General features: G+C 43.4%; 1 protein-coding gene across 2 annotated transcripts in view; it reads right to left on the bottom strand.

Moving 5' to 3' along the window:
• Window positions 1-16,145: 16,145 nt before the first annotated feature.
• Window positions 16,146-18,083, bottom strand: part of RBM17 (RNA binding motif protein 17) — a 35,370-nt gene continuing 33,432 nt past the window's right edge. For both annotated transcript variants that reach the window (XM_059663609.1, XM_059663602.1), the window contains 2 exons: window positions 17,597-17,669; window positions 16,146-17,472 (listed from right to left, as the gene is read on the bottom strand). In XM_059663609.1, coding sequence (XP_059519592.1) covers window positions 17,369-17,472; window positions 17,597-17,669 — 177 coding nt within the window. In that variant the 3' untranslated portion in view covers window positions 16,146-17,368. The remainder of the gene's footprint in view (window positions 17,473-17,596; window positions 17,670-18,083) is intronic.

Genomic DNA, 18,083 nt, shown 5'->3' with positions numbered 1-18,083 from the left:
CCAGTCACGCTCAGGGTAGGGCCGATTGGGGGGTTGGGGCACCGCCCCCTGTCACACTCAAGGCAGGGTCGATAGGGAGGTTGCGGCGCCACCCCCTGTCACGCACAGAGCAGGGCCAATCAGGAGGTTGGAGCACTGACCCCTGTCACTCACAGAGCAGGGCCCATCAGGGTGGTTGGGGCTCTATACCCTGTCACGCACAGAGCAGGGTCGGTCAGGGGTTTGGGGAGCTCCCCCCTGTCACGCACAGAGCAGAGCCGATCAGGGCGTTGAGGAGCTCCCCCCTGTTACTCACAGAGTAGGGCCGATAGGGGAGTTGGGGCACTGCCCCCTGTCACACACAGAGGGCGGATCAGGGGGTTGGGGCGCCGCACCCTGTCACACTCAGGGCAGGGACAATGGGGAGGTTATGGCTCTACCCTGTCACACACAGAGCAGGGCCCGTGTGTGTGTGTGGGGGGGGGGGTTGGGGCGCCGCACCCTGTCACACACAGAGCCGCAGGGTGATCAGGGGGTTGGGGAGCTCCCCCCTATCAGGCACAGAGCAGGGCCGATCAGGGGGTTGGGGCACCTTCCCCTGTCACAAACAGAGCAGGGCCGATAGGGAGGTTGTGGCCCCACCACCTGTCACACACAGATCAGCAGGGCGATCAGGGGGTTTGGGCGCTGCCCCCTGTCACGCTGATCCCGGTGCCGGGAGGCCTCGCAGCTCCACTGATCCCGGTGCTGGGAGGCATATTACCCTTTTACTATATAGGATAGAGGCCTGGTGCATGGGTGGGGGCTGGCTGGTTTGCCCTGAAGGCTGTCCTGGATCAGGGTAGGGGTCCCCACTGGGGTGCCTGGCCAGCCTGGATGAGGGGATGATGGCTGTTTGCAGCTGGTCACACACCCTTCAGGGTGGGGTTCCCCACTGGGGTGCCTGGCCAGTCTGGGTGAGGGGCTGAGGGCTGTTTTCAGGCTGGCAGGTGACTGAAGCTCCCAACCGCTCCTTTTTTTATTTTTTTTTTATTCTGGGCCAGCTTTAGCTCTGAGGCGTGGCTCCAGCTCTTAGGCCTCCGCTGCTGAAAGCAGGTATCTGGTTTGTTTGGGTTCTATAATCGAAACACTGTTTCAACTCCAGCTCTGAGATCCCGGCTGGCTGAAAGCAGGTTTCTGGGTTTTGTTTAGCGTCTGTATTTAACAATGTTTCAAACTGCAAGCTCCGAGGCCGGCAGCAGCAGGCGGGGAACGTTAGCTTCCTCCGTCACTGAAGCAAGCAAGCCTCATGTTCGCTTCAATCTGCCTGGCTGCCAGCCGCCATCTTGGCTGGCAGTTAATTTGCATATCGCCCTGATTAGCCAATGGGAAGGGTAGCAGAGGTACGGCTAATTACTAGGTTTCTCTTTTATTAGATAGGATTCTAGGAAAACCCAAAAGTTATATAAGAAAATAATCATAATATATTACCTGGATCATACATGAATTATACTTATGTACTAGTAAGTTAGCAGTGACTATTACTTTACCAAAAAAACAATTCTCATGAAGTTCCTAGGGAAATATATTTTGTTAAAGTAAAATTTGATGCAAATATATTAGAAGAATTGAGGAGGAGAAATGGGACATGAACAGTTCAGTTTAGAGAGCTGAATAAATCCTCCTCTCTCCGATAACAAAAAAATCATTAGAAAAATGTTTAAAAATAATAAATCAAGAAATAGGACTATAAGCAATGGAGTTAAAAATAGGAAAATAAATACCATAAAAAGACAGTTACAAGAGTGCAACATTTTTCTTTGGGAAACAGGATTGGTGGGGAAGGGGGCTGTTATAATTTGCTGAGTCTTTGAGCACTTAGTGACTTTATTATTAATATGACTAAAGTTAAAAACTGAGAATAGTTTTATAACCCTAAAGTTACTTTTTAACCCAAATTTCAGTAATAACTATGACTCAATACAGTTGGCTCCTCATAAGATACCTATATATCCATACTCATCTAAGATGGTTTACTGACTTGCCATCAGTTTATTACTGAAGTGATACAGCATCAGTATGGTTTTGTTTTTTTCGTTCTTAATTATGACCCTAAAAACAGTACTGTAAATAACTGCCAAGTGTGTCTTTGCTAACTTAAGACTTTTTTCAAATTATCAGATTTTGATTCTATTTGTTCCTTGTTTTTCCAAGATAAATCGGTAATAATATTCCCTTAGCCACTCCATTACTGTGCACCAACTTCCTCCCTTCATGTAACTCCTAGTTTCAAAAGCCACACACCTGTCCCACAGGCTCTGCTATGAACCCTTCCATGGGGGACAGTGCCTTAGCTTATCAGAAACGTTGAAAAGGACACTTCATCAATGGGAGAAAAGTGCACCAGGCAGAGGAAGAGGTATTTTTAATATCGTGTGAGAGTGCAGAGGAGGGGAAAGGTGGTTGCTAAAGAAAAAAACCCAGCTGTTACCAAATCTGGAAGTAGCTGGTGTCCTGAAACATATTTAAAAATATCTGCAGACCTTATAACTTTTAAAGGGACAATAATGTAACAACACTGTTTTCTTTTGTTATCATAGTTGTATGAACCCATAAAATATTTCCTTAATCTTTCCTGTTCTCACACTGTAAAAAAAAAGTTTTGGGTTATGTTAGGTCGGAGAGAGCCCAGGTTCGGATGCATGCAGGCATGTGATGAGATAATGAACTTACCCTGGAATTTCTCACAGATCAACGTGCCAGACACAGATACCAGCTTCTTCTCCCTGAATCCACATACCCCCACACAGATAGGGACTTCTTCTGAATACCCCCGCCCATCCCCTGCGGCAGAGAATACCTCAGCTCATGTCCCCGCCCCTCACCCAACTGCAGTATAAAAAAAGTGCCCCCCTCCCTGTTGGCGTGAATCCACGTGCCCTGTCCTGGGGGTACGTGGGTCTCCCGGGGACGCAGAATAAACCTTTTCCTTTCCTTTCTTTTCTGATTCACTGGACTCTATTTCTTGCGCCGCCTCCTGAGCCACCTAACCTAACAGGTTACTTTTAAAACATTAAATCTATTTTGTAACTGTCTAGCTTGATATAAGAAACAAAGGAGGCTTACTAAACAGCATTTCACAGAATAGGGTTTATGTGTTGCTCTTCACTTAACAATTATCTTAATAACAGAACTGGGTAAGAAGAATACATTTCTGTAAGGAAATTACTATTTTTTTCTATATTGTCAACATATGTGCATTTATATAAAATGTCATTATTAAATTCACTGGTCTTCAAAAGATCTAAAAATCCTTAGAATATCATGCTTTAAAAAATAAAACAGACTGGCCCCATGTAGCTCAGTGGTTGAGCATCAACCAATGAACCAGGAGGTCACGGTTCAATTCCTGGTCAGGGAACATGCCTCGGTTGTGGGCTCAATCCCGTGCAGGGCATGCGAAGGCAGCCAATCAATAATTCTCTCTCATCATTGATGTTTCTCTCTCTCCCTCTCCCTTCTTCTCTGAAATCAATAAAAATATATTTAAAAAAAACATACATGCAGCCCTATAATTTAGATATATCTAGACTCTTAAGGTCCTGCTCCAGGACTCAGCACTTCTATATCTTATTGATTAGAGGTCAGCAAATAAAAAAGATAGAAAGACCAGTCTAGAAATAAACTGATTAATAAAAGCTCCAGGTAAAGATACAATGAAGATATTATGAAGGAGAGGAAATTATTAAATAAATATTATGGGAGAAAAACCAAGATGGCGGCATAGGTAAACACCGGAAATTGCTGCCTTGCACAACCACTTCAAAAATACAACTAAAAGACAAAACAGACATCGTCCAGAACCACAGGAAGGCTGGCTGAGTGGAAATTCTACAACTAGAAGGAAAGAGAAAAGCACACTGAGACTCAGAGGAGGTGCAGAAGTAAAGTGATGAGGTACGGAGGTACACGTGGAAAGGGCTGGCAACTGAGGACGCAGTTGTGTTTTTCAATCGGGAGGGAGTCTGAATCTCCCGACTGCTCTGAACTCCAGTTCCAGGCGAGTCTCTGGGGAATCAGACTCATAACGGGGAGAAACTGGACTGTCTGGCATTAGTCGGAACACGAGGGCAGCATTCTCTCAGAGATGCTTGCAGCGATTACCAGGACACTAAGACCGGGGCCTCTTAGGGCAGGGCTGAGGATCAGCCATAGCTGCTTGCTCTGCCCTGTTGATTCCCTGAGACCTCGCCCCACCCAAGCTGTGCGCAGAGGCTTTTGCATTTGAATGGCCTGGCCATTTGCAATCTGAAAATTACCTAACAAACTGCAGTTGGGTCAGAGAGATCCAGAACAACCAAAAGAAGGCCCAAGGCCCCACAGAAGCTTGCATTGCTTCACAGCTGGGCCTCATCTGGGCACCTCCAAATCCCAAACAAAGAAGAGGAATCTGCAGATTTCTCCGTAGCTCCTGCTGGGTAGCCTCAGGCAGAGGCTAAATTAGCACCTCCTTAGAGATCCAAGAGCCAGTGTACCCAGTGTTCAGAGTGGAACCATCCAGATTACAACTCCTCAGATCCATAAGGGACACATTCAGGGGGCAGACTCAGTGAGCACCAAAGCCCCACTGAAGCAAGTCTTGCCCCAGAAGGGTGTCTCCAGCACAGAAGTTCTCCCACTGTAGACACAGCTGATTCTCACAGACAATTGGCCTGGAGGTCAATTCCTACCAGTGATACCTATAACAATCAAGGCTTAACTACAACAAGACTGTGCACACAGCCCACAAAGGGGTGCACCAAGAGTGTAATTTGGGGAGGCTGAGTCACTGGGCCCTATAGGACACCTAGCACAGAAAGCCACTCTATCAACACAGCGAAGCATAAAAAATGCAGAGACAAAGAAACAGGTCACAAATGACAGAAATGGAAGAAAGCAAACTACTGGATATAGAGTTCAAGACCACACTTTTAAGGTTTTTCAAGAATTTTCTAGAAACCGCTGATAAATTTAGTAAGACCCTCAAGAAATCTAGTGAGACCTTCGAGGTTATGAAAAAGGACCAACTAGAAATTAAGCATACACTGACTGAAATAAAGAATATTATACGGAGTTCCAACAACAGACTAGAGGATTGCAAGAATCAAGTCAAAGATTTGAAATACGAAGAAGCAAAAAACACCTAACCGGAAAAACAAAAAGAAAAAAGAATCCAAAAATATGAAGATAGTGTAAGGAGCCTCTGGGACAACTTCAAGTGTACCAACATCCAAATTATGGGGGTGCCAGAAGAAGAGAAAGACCAAGATATTGAAAACCTATTTGAAGAAATAATGACAGAAAACTTCCCCTACCTGGTGAAAGAAATAGATTTATAAGTCCAGGAAGCACAGAGAACCTCAAACAAAAGGAATCCAAAGAGGACCACACCAAGACACATCATAATTAAAATGCCAAGAGCAAAAGACAAAGAGAGAATCTTAAAAGCAGCAAGAGAAAAACAGTCAGTTACCTACAAGAGAATACCCATATGACTGTCAGCTGATTTCTCAACAGAAACCATGCAGGCCAGAAGGGGGTGGCAAGAAATATTCAAAGTGATGAATGCCAAGAACCTACAACCAAGATTACTCTACCCAGCAAAGCTATCATTCAGAATTGAAGGTCAGATAAAGAGCTTCACAGATAAGAAAAAGTTCATCACCACCAAACCAGTATTATATGAAATGCTGAAAGGTATCCTTTAAGAAGAGGAAAAGAAGAAAAAGTAAAGATACAAATTATGAACAACAAATACACATCAACAAGTGAATCTAAAAATCAAGTGAATAAATAATCTGATGAACAGAATAAACGGGTGAATATAATAGAATCAGGGGCATATAAATGTAGTGGACTGACTATTCTCGGCGGGGGGGGGAGGGGAAGGGGTGTGGGGGGTGCGGGAAGAGTGTGGACAAAAATCGTACACCTATGGTTGAGGACAGTGGGCAGGGGTGTAAGGGCAGAGGGTGGGGTGGGAACCGGGTGGAGGGGAGCTATGGGGGGGGGGGAAGAGGAACAACTGTAATAATCTGAACAATAAAGATTTAATTAAAAAAATATATATTATAAAAAATTTACAGCGTATGAATTCAAAGAACATGAATTTCCAGATGGAAAGAGTGCATTCCTAATACCCAGCAGCATAAACAGATGTTGATCAAGACACATAATCACAAAACTTGAGGCTCCAAAACCCTCCAGAGACTAGAAAAATAGATCATAAAGAATGGCATTGATTTTCTTCCAAGCAATATAGGAAGAGGACAATGTAGCAATGCCTTCAAAATTTTGAGGGAAAATGTTTCTTAACCAAGAATTACATATTTAGTCAAATTATCAATTAAGTATGATGACAGAATTAAGATATTTTCAGATGCAAGTTCTCAAAAAAAATGTATTTCTCATTTCTTTTTTCAGGAAACTACCAGAGGATAAGTTTCACCAAAAGGAGCAAGGAAATTAAAAAAGAAATAAATAAAAAAAAATGAAGAGGTAGGATCCAGCACAGAGAATCCAATATGGGAGAGACAAAGAGAATTTTAATAATCCCCTAACTTCGTAGAAAATGTAAAGTTTAGCCTTCGAACACCCTTTCCTGTCCCTCTCTATTCATTCTTTCAAATCAGTCATGAAGCAACATTAGAAAACCAATTAGCATTTATATTATTACGTTTTGTATGTTATTCTCAGCAGAGCCAGTTGTATATCATGGTTTCTTTTCCTGGAATTAAGTCAGAGTATGTAACATATCAATTCTTGCTCTCTATAACTAGCTACCAATGGTAACAAGTGCAGTTTGGGGTGTGTTTGAGGTGGGTGGGGAACATTTAATAGGCATACAGATCTGAAACTGTAATAGACTGAGATAAAGATACGTGTTAGTCATAGTAGAAACTAAAGGCCAAGATGATAGGTAAACTCATCTAGGAAGAGGGTGAAGGGCGAGAGTTAAGGGAAACACTGACAGGAAGAGTGGTCACAGGCTTCAGGAAAGGAGTGGTTATACTGCGTCAAATGCCATAAAAGGTGAAGAAAGAGAACTAACCAGATCCCATTAGATGATCTTTAACAGCAATTGAGGAGGTCTGGAGGAAGTAGAGGTCTAACTCATAGTCCCCATTCCTTAAGTGTGGGATGAAGAGGTGACAGTGAGTGTAGGTGATTCTTTGAAAAGCCTAGCTGTGAAAAGGAGTAGGAGTCCTGGGAAGTAGACCAAGCTAAAAATTCAAGGGTTTGACTTTTTTCCCCTAAAGAAGGAAGAAATTTAAGAATGTTTATATGCTTCAAAAAAGTAGCCATTACAGGAAGAGTTAGAAAATATGGGAGAAGCAAAGGCCTTGTATGTATGCATCTATGCATAACCCATGGACACAGACAACAGGGTGGTGAAGGCCTGGGGTGGGGGCAGGGACAGGCTGGAGAGGGTCATTAGGGAAAAAAGGGGACATATGTAATACTTCCAACAATAAAGAATTATTAAAAAAATAAAATATGGGAAAGGCAAAACTGAACAGTCTAACCATACAATCCAGCAATCACACTCCTAGATATGTACCCAACTAATGTACAAACTGATGTCCACAAAAAAACTGCACACAAATGTTTACAGCAGCTTTACTCATAATCATCCCAAATGGGAAGTGACCAAGATGTCCTTTAATAGGGGAATGAAAAAAGTGTGGTAAATCCAGAAAACAGATTAATCACCAATAAAAAACAAGCTGTAAAACAAAACAAAACAAGTTATTAAGCCACAAAAAGACATGGATGACTCTACAAAGCACAATGCTAAGTGAAGAAAGCCAATCTGAAAAGGCTGTATATTATATGATTCCAATAATATGACATTCTGGAAAAGACAAAACTATAGAGATAGTAAACAGAGAAGTAGTTGCCAGGCATGAGGAGGGGGAAAGATTTGGATACAGCACAGGGAATGTTTTTAGGGTATGATACAGTAATGGTGAATATAAGACATTAAAGCATTAGTCAAACCTCTAAAACTTTACAGCTCAAAGAGAAAACCTTAATATATATACATTTTTAAAAACTCATTTAGTTGGTTGGGAATCCCAAGTTGAAAGCAGAATGTGACAAATAATTCTAAATGTATTACAAACACATACCTTACTGAAGGGTGGGGTCAGGGAATAAAGTATTGACTAAGTAGTTTTGGAAACAAGTGAAGTCTGTTAGACTTTAAAGGCATGATAAACTGTACCTTAGGCACTGTACTCAGGTTGATAAAGTCATTTCTCACAAGGATATGGGTCAACGATTCTGAAAGTGCTATGCATGTATGTATTCGAATTGAACAATTAAGTAAATGGATGGCAGAAGGCGGGAGTTGGGCTTCTCACTGTTGGAATGGGAGGTTACAGATAAGCAAGGGGGAAGAGGCAAGATGATGCATGTAGCAAGGAATCAGAGTTGGAAACATCAGTGTCAACTCATGTTTACCTTAATATACAGATGGTCACATATGCATGGATTATTCTACACATATATATTTCCTTGCTCTGTTAGCTCAGGAAAGGTCTAAAAGCAAGAACACCCCAGTATTGGTGAGCACACTTAATGCTCAGATCTTGGTTCCTAATACCATTCTCCAGCCTTGGAAAAAGGCTAATTCTAGGACTGGGGCAGGAAATAGACAAGATGAGCCTGGGGCAGGGAGTAAGGAAATGCTAAGAACAAACAACCATCAAACACTACACCAGAAGGGGGATGTCAAAGGCCAAAGGGATCCAGTTGCCAACTGAAAAAGTTTCCAATAGCCAAAGCTGAAACAACTGAAGCCACAAAATAAAGTAATATTGGAGTAAAAGATAAATATCCATAAGTTCATACTGATATAAATTGAATAAATAAATGGGGGAGGGGGAATAGACAAATCTCGTATCAGAATTCCAAACAATATATAGCTACTCCACCTTAAGGAGGTGGAACATAACACCCATTCCTCAGTGTGAGCACACTATGTGTACATAGTGACTTTCTTCCAGAGTAGCGCATGTAAAGGAAGAAAGAGTAACTTACAGTAGAGAACCCAAAAAATACTACCTCAGTCAGTTGATCAATGTAAACATCCATGGTGACATGTTTATAGTGTTACCCTTGATATTGTGTGATGAGAATGGCATTTCTCCTCTGTAGTCTCCTCTCCAGAAAAACATTATCCCAGTATGACCATGAGAAAAACATCAAGAAAATCCCAACTGAGGGACATTTTACAAAATACTTGACTAGTACCAAAACTCTCAAAGTTTTCAAAAACAGGGAAGTCTAAGAAACTATCATAGCCAAGAGGAGCCTAACAAAATAAGTCTAAATAAATGGAATGTACTAGCCTAAATGGGATCCTAAAATAGAAAAAGAACTCTAGGTAGACACTAAGGAATTCTGAATAGTGTCTAATACAGGGGTGGGCAAACTTTTTGACTCGAGGGCCACAATGGGTTCTTAAACTGGACCGGAGGGCCGGAACAAAAGCATGGATGGAGTGTTTGTGTGAACTAATATAAATTCAAAGTAAACATCATTACATAAAAGGGTGCGGTCTTTTTTTTCAATAGTTTTATTCATTTCAAACAGGCCGGATCCGGCCCGCGGGCCGTAGTTTGCCCATGGCTGGTCTAATATCTAATAATATATATATCCTATAAAATATATAATGTGTTAATATTGGTTCATGATGACAGATGTAGCATACTGATGTATGATATTAGTAATACAGGAAATTCAGTGTAAGGGAATTGTACTATTGTTACAGTGATGTACTAAAGTTTATTTTTAAAAAATATGGTAGAAGAGTAATAGAAATCAAATCAGAACTAGTCCAGTGTTTGAAGACCACAAGGCAGCAATGACAGACAGGAATGGTGCCATTAACCCTTAGTTTTTCCCCTGCAGTTCCATCTGGAAAGCCCTCCTCTTGCCTTCCAGCTGGCAATCCCTACTCTTCCTTCAAGACCTAGCAAAATAACCTCTTCTTGATTGACACCTTAGACTTTACCACTCCTAACAAATCTGCTCAGTCATCTCTGAGCTCTCAGTATTATATACATGCTAGAGGCCCAGTATACGAATTCGTGCACCAGTGGGGTTCCTCAGCCTGGCCTGCAGGATTGGGCTGAAACCAGCTCTCCAACATCCCCCAAGGGGTCCCGGATTGTGAGAGGGCTCAAGCCAGGCCAAGGGACCCCACCAGTGCATGATTGGGGCTGGGGAGGGACGCAAGAGGTTGGCCAGGCAGGGAGGAACCACAGGAGGGCTCAAGGGCATGTCTGGCCCGTATAGCTCAGTCCCGATTGGCCAGACCCCAGCAGCAAGCTAACCTACCAGTTGGAGCATCTGCCGCCTGGTGGTCAGTGCACATCATAGCAAGTGGTTGAGCGGCCTTAGCATATTATTAGCATACTAGAGGCCCGGTGCACAAAAATTTGTGCACTGGTGGGGAGGGGGGGGTGTGTGTGTCCCTCAGCCCCACTTGTGCCCTCTCACAGTCTGGGACCCCTCAGGAGATAACACCCTGCTGGCTTAGGCCTGCTCCCGGGTGGCAGAGGGCAGGTCCAATCCCTAGGTGCAGCCCCTGGTCGGGCTCAGGGCAGGGCTGATTGGGGAGTTGGGGCGCCGCCCCCGGTCACACACAAAGCAGGGCGGATCGGGAGGTTGCGATGCCACCCCCAGTCACGCTCAGGGTAGGGCTGATTGGGGGGTTGGGGCGCTGCCCCGTCACACTCAAGGCAGGGTCGATGGGGAGGTTGCGGCGCCACCCCCTGTCACGCACAGAGCAGGGCCAATCAGGGGGTTGGGGCACTGCCCCCGTCACGCACAGAGCAGGGCCCATCAGGGTGGTTGGGGCACCACCCCGTCACACAGAGCAGGGCGGATCAGGGGGTTGGGGCACCGCCCCCTGTCACCCACAGAACAGGGCCCATCAGGGGGTTGGGGCACTCCCCCGTCACACTCAGGGCAGGGCCAATGGGGAGGTTATGACTCCACGCCATCACACACAGAGCAGGGCCCATGGGGGGGGGGCAGTTGGGGCGCCGCACCCTGTCACACACAGAGCAGGGCTGATCAGGGGGTTGGGGAGCTCCCCCCTATCAGGCACAGAGCAGGGCTGATCAGGGGGTTGGGGCGCCTTCCCCTATCATGAAGAGCAGGGTGGATAGGGAGGTTGTGGCCCTGCCCCGTCACAGAGCCGCAGGGCGATCAGGGGGTTTGGGCGCTGCCCCGTCACACTGCTCCAGGGGTCAGGAGGCCTCGCGGCTCCACTTGACACAGGGGCAGTGAGGCCTCACTGCTCCGCTGATCCTGGTGCTGGGAGGCCTCGTTGCTCTGCTGATCCCGGTGCCAGGAGGCCTCGCGGCTCTGCTGATCCCGGGTTGGGAGGCATATAACCCTTTTACTATATGGGATAGAGGCCTGGTGCATGGGTGGGGGCTGGCTGGTTTGCCCTCAAGGGTGTCCTGGATCAGGGTAGGGGTCCCACTTGGGTGCCTGGCCAGCCTGGATGAGGGGATGATGGCTGTTTGCAGCTGGTCACACCGCTTCAGGGTGGGGGTCCCCACTGGGGTGCCTGGCCAGCCTGGATGAGGGGATCATGGCTGTTTGCAGCTGGTTACACCCCCTTCAGGGTGGGGGTCCCCACTGGGGTGCCTGGCCAGTCTGGGTGAGGGGGTGAGGGCCGTTTTCAGGCTGGCGGGTGACTGAAGCTCCCAACCTCTTCTTTTTTTCTTTTCTTTTTATTCTGGGATTTATTTACCTTCTATGGCTGTCACTGGAACTGAAAGCTGGCTTTAGCTCTGAGGCTTGGCTCCAGCTCTGAGATCTGGGCTACTGAAAGCAGGTATCTGGTTTGTTTGGGTTCTATAATTGAAACACTGTTGCAACTCCAACTAGGCCGGCTGGCTGAAAGCATGGGCTTTGTTTAGCTTCTATAATTGCAACATAGTTGCTTAGAGTGCAAGCTAAGAGCACAGCAGCGGCAGGCGTGGAACCTTGGCTTCCTCCTTCACTGGAGCAAGCAAGCCTCCTGTTCGCTTCAGCTGCCTGACTGCTGGCCACCATCTTGGTTGGCAGTTAATTTTCATATCACCCTGATTAGCCAATGGGAAGCGTGTCGGAGGTACGGTTAATTACCATGTTTGTCTATTATTAGATAGGATTACGTTTTGATTGGCTGAACAGATGACTGGACACTTAGCATATTAGGCTTTATTATATATGATCAGCAGATTTACTGCCAAGATACCAGTATTGTGTACCAGATGCCGGAACTAGAGACAAAAACTGTCATTAACCCTAAAAAGCTCAGTCAAGCCACATCTTGTTTTAGCATGCTTTACCTTGTACTGTGTTGCCTTTGTGTGTCTGTCTCTCTGAAATAAACTATAATCTCTGAAAGCAAGAATTACTACCTTATTCATTTTTTTATTCCTAGTACTAAAAGCAATACTTATACATATAGTAATTGACAAAAAAATGCTGTTGAATTCAAATGAACTAAGAAACTGAATACTCTTTTAGCTTAGGTAGGGACTACTTATAGGAAAAGCAAACTATGAGAAAATATAGACTGCAAAGTTTTATACTAATAGGTGATTTTTAATTATCTGCAAACCCTCCCATCCCCCGCTTCTGATTGCACACATTTTGGGAAGCAGACAGACTGTATCAGCAAGAGGTAAATTTGCCTTCAAGCCTAAGAGACCACCAGACAATGGCTCAGTTTCTCACCCAGAAGAGTTATACCTAGGGCTTTGCAGCACCTCACTAAAGTGACCAGGCCTTTCCTCCCACAATCCCTGGCATGTTGGCTGATCACCTGAAGTTCACTAAATGGCTGTCATGGCTTAACTGGAAAAGTAAAAAGCATTTGTAAAACTACCTAAATGTAACCTACATTACCACTTACACCTCATTGGCTAGAAATGGCACATGTCCACTCCTAGCTCCACATAAGAATTTTTCCAGCCTTTAAAAGAGAGGCGTAAGGGGAGGAGGAGTAGTTTGGGGATATGTGCTATCTGCCACTGTTGACCTCTCTGGTTCTCCCCCAATATTCATTGTTCTCCCCATACATAAACTTTAAGGGCACTCACTCCCAACCTACGGAAGAGGACTTCAAGTCTCTTCCGGTCCAAAGTATCTGGGTGAAATGCAGTTTCTTGATTAGGTACATGAGGCCCTACATGCTGCTGACCTACAGCTAAAAGGCCAGGTTATCTACCCTTAACCAATTACCTGCCATACAAAGGCAGAAAAGAATTAGGATACCTGTACATTCCATGCTCAAGTCAACACAAAGATCTTACTCATGGTCTTTAAGCTGAGCATTTTGTCTTGAAGCAGGTGGTATCTGGGGCTCTGTCCAGTCCCTTCTCCCTACCTTACTGGCTATTGTCAATTCAAAGCCATCATTTGAAGTGGGAAAGCAACATCTTAAATTTTATTTTTACAAGACCACAACCTCTAATCTCAGCTCCTGGTACAGATGCTGCTGGGCCCTTTGGTTGTTTCAATTATGGTAGGTTTTCTCAAGTCAGCAGACTCTAAGCCTTGCAACTCTCAATCCACCCAGACTATACAGATTGCAAAAAGAGTTTCTCTTAGCAAGGCTGTTTTCTTCCCACTGCTTTCAAACCAGCTTCCTTTAGTCTGACTTAATTGCTCTCTTGCAGGACTTTGCAGTTTGCAATGGCTCAGTTTCAACACTTCTATGATACTGTTTTCCATGTATGAGTTGTTTAAGCCTCCTAATAATCCTAAGAAGTAGAAATGATTAGCATTTCTATGTTCAGGTGAGGCACCTGGTCACACAGTAAAATACTCTGAACCAGGATTTGAACCTATGTAGTTTAGCACCAACACAACTGCCTAAGAAGTGACCAGACACATGCCAACATTCTGCAGCTCCCCCATCATTTCCCTTAATAGCAGTCAGGTCTGTACCCTGAAGTCCAGTTAACAGTTTGGCAAGATGTTTTGCTAACTAATAACTAGTTTCACCAACTAACCTAGGATAATGGCTTCTCCTGTCCTACATCTCCATTTTTTAGGATTTGTCATTTGCAATTCCAGTATCAACTTGTTTATCATCAATTGTTCTTAGTCGCAAATAAAGAGAACTCACTATGCTTGTTTAAACTGAAGAAATCTACCCTCACTCCCTCCCACCCCCCCAAAATAAACAAACCAGATAGCAAACAGAATCTCCAGATAGGCCCGTCACATTTGGAGGTTTTATACAAAGCAAGAAAACTCCTAAATCACATCTAGAAACTGCTCCAAAGACTTCCCTGCAACACATGTGACCCTACTACAATACATGCCACTATGGGATGACAAGGTCTCTGCTACCACTGCCCAAACACTAAACTACACTGTGCCAACCCTGGCCAGTATGAGAACAGCTGCTGTACAAGCTCTGCTCCAAGCTGAAGCCTTGGGGTGGCACATCAACACTAACAAAAGAGAAAAATGGTAATTGGCGTACGAGCTACCCTTTTCATTGGCTAATCAGGGCTATATGCAAATTAACTGCCAACTAAGATTGGCAGTTAACTGCCAACTAAGATTGGCAGTTAACTGCCAACTAAGATTGGCAGTTAACTGCCAACAAGATGGCGGTTAATTTGCATATGTAGGCACAATGCAGGGAGGCGAAAGGGAAAGCAGGAAGAAGCCCCCTGCTACTGACAGTGATTGGAAACCCAGGGGGGAGCTAAGAGAATCAGGCGCCTTTTCCGCCCTGGCCAGTGATAGCAGGAAGTAGGGGTGGAGCCAGCGATGGGAGCTGGGCACGGTCGAAGCTGGCAGTCCCAGGAGCTAGGGGTCCCTTGCCTGGGCCTAAAGCGAAGCCCACGATCATGGGGCCGCTGCAGCTGCGGGTCCCCGCTGCCCGGGCCGGACGCCTCAGCCAGAGGCGTCAGGCCTGGGCAAGGGGCCGATCCTGCGATTGGAGGGTGATGGGGGTCAACGCCTGAGGGCTCCCAGTATGTGAGAGGGGGCAGGCTGGGCTGAGGGACACTCCCCCACACACACACCCAGTGCACGAATTTCATGCACCGGGCCCCTAGTCTTATATAATAAAAGGCTAATATGCAAATCAACCAAATGGCAGAACGACCGGTCACTATGACACGCACTAACAACCAGAGGGCAGATGCTCAATGCAGGACACTCTGCAGCAGCACTAAGGATGTCCAACTGCTGGCTTAGGCCTGCTCCCCCAAGGGCTCTTGGACTGCGAGAGGGCGCAGGCCAGGCTGAGGGACCCTCCCCGAGTGCACAAATTTTGTGCACCATGCCTCTAGTCTGATATAAAGAGCCCAGGACACAGTGCCTGCCTTAGCTTTGAGACACAGTGGCAAAGCAAGTTTCTAGTCTCTATCTTAAGGGAGGGAGTGAATGCAGTAAACTCCCCAAACACAGGAAAGGCTTCCAGAAGATCACAGGTGGGCCAAGAGGGACAAATGTCCATTACACTGAACCTTTAATTTTTAATTTATATTGGAATTATTATATTGAAGTCGAATTTGAATTTTAGTTAGCTAATATTGAAAATTAATTTAAAATCTCTCAAGCACTATTTTGCAGATTTAGAAATTATTCCAATATCAGAAACTCATTGCAAATAATGCAGTCATGGATAAATTAAAAATAATTAAAGACTGGGAAGAAAGATATTCACCAAGTTGTGTCCATGCTACTAAAACTTAGTTACTTGCATTTTATTTCTCTGGGTGTTGTTCATGAGAATGTTGGAAAAGCCACCTAAATACAAATGAACAATGATGTTATTATGCAACAAAATAATAATTATGCAGATATAAAAGGTAGTTTGGAACTTATAGTTTAAGAACATTAGAGTTTATACAAATTAAAGTAAGTCTCATAATAATCATGTAGCATAAGCACAGTTAGGTACTTGTAAGCCAAAAAAGGCATTATTCAGTAGCTAAGTCCATAGGTAGACACATTCAAGTTTCAGGGCTGCTGTTGATTCTTTAGTATTCAATTATGTAATCCTTTTATGTTTTAATCTTTAACCCAAACTTATCTTATAAAATATGTGCATTTTTATCACAAAAACCAAGTATCAATTAAATTTTACTCAGTAAAGTAATACCACAAAAGAGAAAACATTATTTTTTTATTTCTGTTAAAATAAAAACATGAGAAAATCCTTTTTTAAAAAGGGTCAGAATATTCCTTAGGTCTTCAAACCAAGTCCATGGAATGTAAAGAAATGTTGAGTGCTTTCTTTCCCCAAAGGGTCACAACACGCTTTCATGTCACAATAACCAAGAGAGACAACATAGGTGCATGTCCTTCAGCAATATTCAGGCAAGCAAGGACCAGAATACAGGCACATGTATATTCTGGAAACACTTCCTGCTCTAGCAATGAACCCCAGCGCCAAATCTTTTTGTCCTTTTTCATGGTCCTATTAATTTTTAAGCCACACATACCACTGTACTTCAATGGTACAATTTTTTATAACTCTGGAATTATATTAATTGGCAGTACAATTTAAGTAGCTGATGTGGCTGAATTTTATAAATTTTAAAATATATATAAGAACTAACACTTTTGCAAATTTTGCCAGTAGAAATGTGACTCCAAGGAACCACCATTTCCAAAACATATGGGCACACATTTACAATGTACCTGTGAGGTTTTGAATTAACTTGTCATTTCTGATCTAACCTGAAGACTATGCTAGAATTGCTAGGTTCATGATTTCTATATCCTAAGTCCATCACAAACCCTACAGTCTGACTTAGTTTAATTGAAATGATTCATCCAAACAAGTCATGGTAGATTCACAATTCTTCAACCGTAGTTCAGTTCTTAAAGACTTTTTTTCTACAACTGGAATCAGTTAAGAATTTCTCTGTTAGAGAAAGCAAACATTTTCACCTTTGGCAGACTGCCAAGATGATACTTTATTATAGAATTTATGAAACTACAGTAACTTGCAAGTTTTATTAAAAATGAAATGCAAAGGATAACTTACTACAACCCCATATCCCAGAATTTTCTAGATATTTTTAGTGCAAGAAATGCTGTATCACTGGAGCACTTGAGAATTATCATGAAATCCTAGCAAAAAAAAAAGTTAATTACCCAGAAGTGGTAATAAGAAAGAGAAACAACCAGAGAGGCACGCAGATTGTTTTTTTTTAAAGGATTTTTATACTATATTAAAAAAAACCACAAAATAAAAAAGGGATTAATCAACATATATCTTAGCAGTCCTTCCAAGAGTCTCTGTACCCAACAGCCAAGCAGACTGGCTGTCGCCTTTTTCTTCTCTGCTTGCAGCTTGTAGCCTGTGCTCTAGTTCTTAAAATCAAACTTGTTCCGCCAAATCCAACACCCTGAATTTATCCAAATTGTAGAAACATGCTTTTACCACCCGTCCACCAAAATACCTCCCATTCAGATCAACGACAGCTAAAAGGCAAACAAAAAGACAGTCAGTTAATACAGATTCTTTTAAGACACTAGAAGAACGTTTTAATTCCAACAAGATCACAATTTCAACTTTTTAATTTTTATATTTAGTTGTACAACTTACCTTTAATTGCTGATTCAACCCTCTCAAATTCTAAAAATATTCGTACTGCTTCATCATCAGGGGCACCAGGAATCTGGAAAAAATTAAAAGTATAATAGATAAATAGGTATTTGAGATATCACTAAATGTGAGTTTTCTTCCATTAATGATTTCTGTCAGAATAAGTGTGTCAATTATCATCATATACAAATAAGAAGCAGTCAAATACCAAGGAAATAACTACAAATTGACATCAAAAATTTGTTGAAGATCTGTTTATGACAGGCACAGTTTAGGTGCTGGGAATACATAGCTAAGTTAAGCAGTCTGATCTTATAGGGGTCCTATGCCAGGTGACATGTAAACAAATAAGTATTTGGTCAACAAATGGCAATATGATATAGAAAGGAAGCAAAAATGAGAGCAGAAATTTAAGAAAAAAAAGATTGTATTCTAACTGCCTCTCATTATAGGTTAAATTCCTTTGTCATACTCTCTACGCCCTGCA

This window comes from Myotis daubentonii, chromosome 1 (assembly GCF_963259705.1).
Source record: "Myotis daubentonii chromosome 1, mMyoDau2.1, whole genome shotgun sequence".
Classification (NCBI taxonomy): Eukaryota; Metazoa; Chordata; class Mammalia; order Chiroptera; family Vespertilionidae; genus Myotis; species Myotis daubentonii.
This window is presented reverse-complemented; position numbering and strand designations above follow the sequence as displayed.